Source organism: Cyprinodon variegatus, unplaced genomic scaffold, assembly GCF_000732505.1.
Source record: "Cyprinodon variegatus isolate N-32 unplaced genomic scaffold, C_variegatus-1.0 Scaffold774, whole genome shotgun sequence".
NCBI lineage: Eukaryota > Metazoa > Chordata > Actinopteri > Cyprinodontiformes > Cyprinodontidae > Cyprinodon > Cyprinodon variegatus.
In genome coordinates, this window is record NW_015151227.1 from 110,003 (window position 1) to 114,625 (window position 4,623).

The window sequence follows — 4,623 nt, forward strand, 5'->3', positions numbered from 1 at the left end:
ACACACACACACACACATAAATGGTATTAATAGACTTAGACAGATTTATTTAGTCATTTTGTATACAAAAGTGTAAACAAAAAGAAATTTTGTTAAGAATAGCTCTCTAGACTATTTCATTTTTTTAAAGTGCAGCCTTGATAACAGTAAAAAAAATAGCATTAAAACAATAATGTAAACATATGAGTGTATATTTTACTGCTTTGGTTGGTCAGGACCCGACTTTTTTTTTTTTTATTAAATATTTAAAAAAAAAATTTCAAATAAAATCATTATTAAAGATGCAATGGAATAAAAAGTTCACCAAAGCTATTATTTTATCTACATTTTATTTTTCAAGATTTATTTATTCACTTCCAGATTTATTTACCCCACAGCCTCATTTGGAAATAAGAACATGAAATAAAAAGCTGAAACTGGAAAACAGGCTTCAAAAAAATAAGTCACTGAAATATGTAAACTCGCTTTCCAAAATAAAAGTCTCATAAAATAAAAGTTTATTTTGAAATAAATAAATTAAAATAAGATCATGTGTTTAAAAATATTTAGTGTTATTTTATGGTGAAATATGTATTAATATTTTATACAAGTTAACTTTATCATTAACATTTATTTGTTTATTCATGTATTTATTTATTCATGTAATTTTAATGAAACTGCTCTCTATAATAAGGAAGCTATCTTCTTAGTTGTAAAGCATCTGCAGATTCAAGGTTTTCCAGAGCTGTGATGCACAATAATTAACAGCTCACCTCTTCTCCTTCCTCTTAGATCAGATATGAGTCTGATTCAGGAAGGTATTTTGACAGGTCCAGTGGTTCTCATTCTCTCTGCTTTTTTGGTCTAAAGGTCTCTGGGAACGGCTCAGAATCTGGAGGAAACCCTGATAAACCTAAAAAGCATTCCCCAAGGAGGCGCCTGCAGCACGCTCTGGAGGACCAGATTTACCGGATCTTCCGTAAAAGTCGGGTCCTGACCAACCAAAGCAGTAACTGTTTGTTCACGGTGCCGGCCAACCAGGCCTTTGTCTACGTGATACCAGCAGCAGAACCGGACCCGGTGAGCACTTTGCTTGGCCAGCTACGGTCCAACTGCGTCTTGTCTGAACAGGACCCTGCCCCGGTTCTGACCGGGCCGAGGAGATACCAACAGATGCGACGATCGGCTCGGCCGCCCACCAGCGGGGGAGACTCCAGCAGCATGTCGATGGGCGGCCAGCTGGTGGACTTCAACCTGAAGGAGTTCCTCTGGCAGCACGTGGAGCTGGTCCTGACCAAGAAGGGCTTCGACGACAGCGTCGGCCGCAACCCCCAACCTTCGCACTTTGAGCTGCCGACCTACACTAAGTGGGTCCAGGTGGCTTCCAGACTCTACCAAGTCCTGATTACCAACACAGACGAGGAGCTAGCTGAACTAGCCACCAAGGTGCAAAGCCAGGTGAAGGTTCTGGATGGGTTTCTAGATGCCGACACAAAGTTCTCTGAAAATCGCTGTCAGAAAGCGCTACCACTAGCTCACAGTGCCTACCAGTCCAACCTCCCACACAACTACACTACAACAGTGCACAAAAACCAGCTGGCACATGCGCTACGGGTGTACAGCCAGCATGCCAGGGGCGTGGCCTTCCAGCGCTACGCACTGCAGCTTCACGAGGACTGCTACAAGTTCTGGAGCAACGGCCACCAGCTTTGTGAGGAGCGGAGCCTGACAGACCAACACTGTGTGCACAAGTTCCACCTGCTGCCTCAGCCAGGTCAGAAACATCTACCAATTCTCTCAGGAAGTTTGTTTTCTGTGTCTCTGATGCATCTAAAAAGTTCCAAAATTCAACAGAGTTTGTAACGATATATTCCCAGGTGAGAAGCCCGACATTGACCACAACCCGCCCATCATGAATCACAACAGCAGGGGGCGCTCCACCAGCTCCTGTAACTGTGGCAGGAAGCAGGCTCCTCGGGAGGATCCATTTGACATCCAGGCTGCCAATTATGACTTCTACCAGGTCAGGAAGTGCTCTCTCAGGGACACTAGTCATGTAACCTAATCTTAAAAAGGGGATTGAGCGTTGGGTTGAGCAGCTATTCTTTATCTTTAATTACATAGAAGACTCCTAGATGACTGCAGAGACAAACTCCTTCCCATTAAGCATAAAAACAAATTCATATTAGAGCAGCAATTCTGTCTTGTATCTTCTTTAATTGTTATTGCCCTAAGGCACCCTCTGGTTTAAAGAATGCTCATTCCAGATGGGTTGAATTGATACACTGTCAACTAATCCTTTGTGTATGATCCATTCAGTGATTTCTAGACTAACAGAAGGAATTTAAAGTATATTCACTGAGCTACACGGAGCCAGTGGAAGGACTTCAGAACGGGGCTGAAGAGCTCCACTTTCATAGTTCTAGTGAGAACACGGGCAGCAGTGAACTTTAAAGGCAAATCTTACTTTCTGCTCCTCCATATGAACTTTTTATAGTGATCTTTTAAACTGAAAAAAAAAACCTCTCCATGATTTGTCCAGAAGAACCGTTAATGTTTTTATAGCTTCTAACTCTTCTGGGAGAGTCTTGGATTTTATGTAAATATTACTGCTTCTGGATCCATCCATCTATTTATCCTTTATTCCTCCCTTTCATAAATCCAGCAGCAGATGGCGCTTTGTCAGGAACGGCTGTTCTAGTTTTGTTCTGCTGTGTTTTTGTCGTGTTTAGGTCCTAGAGGAGAAGTGCTGTGGGAAGCTGGAGAGGATCGACTTTCCTGTCTTTCAGCCCAGCACTCCTGACCCGGCGCCAGCTTCGGACCAGGTTCAACGGCTCCCATCTGAAGCGTTGGGGGATGCAGAGAAACTGAAAGAACCGAGCACCGCTCAGAGCCACACGCCAGGGGACACAAGCCTCAGCCTGGCTCTCAGCCTGGGCCAGTCCACCGACAGCTTGGGGACCTACGGGGACGGAGACGGGACCGAAAACCCAGTCCAACCAAAGAGGCCGAGCCTCATTGACCGTCAGCCCTCCACGGTGGAGTATCTCCCCGGCATGACGCACTCTACCTGTCCTAAAGGCCTCCTCCCGAAGTTCTCCAGCTGGTCTCTGCTCAAACTGGGCCCAGCAAAGTCCTACAACTTCCACACTGGTCTGGAGCAGCCAGGATTCCTCCCAGGTTCCTCCTTCCTCCTTCCATGGGACTTGGTTATCCGCTCCCGATCAGAGGAGGACACGGGACTGACGGAGCCTCTGGATGGCGGCGCCTCCTCTTGGCCAGCTCCAAACAAAAGCATGGTGGGGAAGCGGGGGAGCACCGGGGGCCTCGGCAGGAACCGCAGGCGGGACGACGTGGCTCGGGTGTTTGTAGGGTTTGAGTACGAAGACAGCAGGGGGAGACGCTTCATCAGCAGCGGGCCTGATAAAATAGTAAAGGCTCTTGGACCAGGGGGAGCCAAAGATCCCGCCACCAGGGTGCTGAACACAGACATGCCTCTGTATGTTCCATCTCCATCGCAGGGTAGGGGCCTGAAGCCGCACTTCGCTCAACTGGCTCGTCTTTTCATCGTGGTGCCTGACACTCCTCTGGAGATAACCCTCAACCCCCAGGTAAGCAGCCTGAAGGGTCTGTCTCTGTTTCAATATTGCAAGCAGTAAAGGTGCTTTTAAAGAGCTCATTATCTTTTGCTGCTTACAGGTTCAGCCCGGACCCCCTCCCTGCCCGATCTTCCACCCAGAGCAGACTGAGGTTGTATTGCCACCCGATGGCTTCTGGGTGCTCCGGTTTCCTTATTCCTACGCCACAGAGCGCGGCCCCTGCTTCCCCCCCAAGGAGAACCAACCCCTCAGCAACTACAAGGTGCTGCGAGGCATCCTGAAGGCCACCACGGCCAACCCCCCACCCCCATGATACGCTCTGTTAACAGTCCAGATCTGATGGTTTAAAATCACACAGAAACATCTTTTTTTATTTGAGAGAGTTACAGCTATACAATTTCTGTGTTGGTTGACTGTGGTGATCAAAGTTCTTGGACCTTTAAATCCTCCTCTGTTGGTGTTCTGTAGTAACTGAGTAAAAAGCTCCTTAAATCAGATTTATCCATCTGGGTGAGCTGTTGTTTTGTTTTTTCTTTGCTGCAGCAGTTCCAACTCTTTTCCTGCAAAGCAAAGGAACATTTCTAGGTTTTAGAAGGGGATAAATTATGTTTTTTCTAACATTAGTGAAAACTTTTTTTTATTATTGTGGGGAGAATTTAACAGTACAAATGTAGATGTCAGAAATGGAATAGTAGTAGACAGTAGGGGGCGCTGTGATGTATCAATTGTGATGTGATCAATTCGTCGATGCACCACTGGGTCAGAAACTGGCTTCCTATCTTTCAAAACTCCGACTGAATTTAAGATAAACGCTAAGTTCAACTTTTTCTTTCATCAGGGTTCTAATGTTTTGGTTTCTGTTCATTTACAGCGAAGTCAACCATTCCTTTCCTGACAAAGACATTTGAGCAGCACTGATTAGCTGCTGGGTGGATTAGCACTATCAGTATGCATGTGTAGGTTTCTGAGGAACATTATGTTCTCATTAAAATTTACACTTAATGGTTTGTTGCATTAAATTCCACATGTTGTCCAGTAGATGGAC

The 4,623-nt window shown here is 45.6% G+C and overlaps 1 protein-coding gene across 1 annotated transcript in view; it reads left to right on the top strand.

The window, feature by feature from the left end:
- The window catches only part of smg8 (SMG8 nonsense mediated mRNA decay factor), a 5,413-nt gene extending 1,328 nt beyond the window's left edge, over positions 1 to 4,085 (top strand). Inside the window, exons 2-5 of the mRNA XM_015396073.1 lie at positions 850 to 1,753; positions 1,857 to 2,002; positions 2,712 to 3,590; positions 3,679 to 4,085. Coding sequence (XP_015251559.1) covers positions 850 to 1,753; positions 1,857 to 2,002; positions 2,712 to 3,590; positions 3,679 to 3,891 — 2,142 coding nt within the window. The 3' untranslated portion in view covers positions 3,892 to 4,085. The remainder of the gene's footprint in view (positions 1 to 849; positions 1,754 to 1,856; positions 2,003 to 2,711; positions 3,591 to 3,678) is intronic.
- Positions 4,086 to 4,623: the final 538 nt, after the last annotated feature.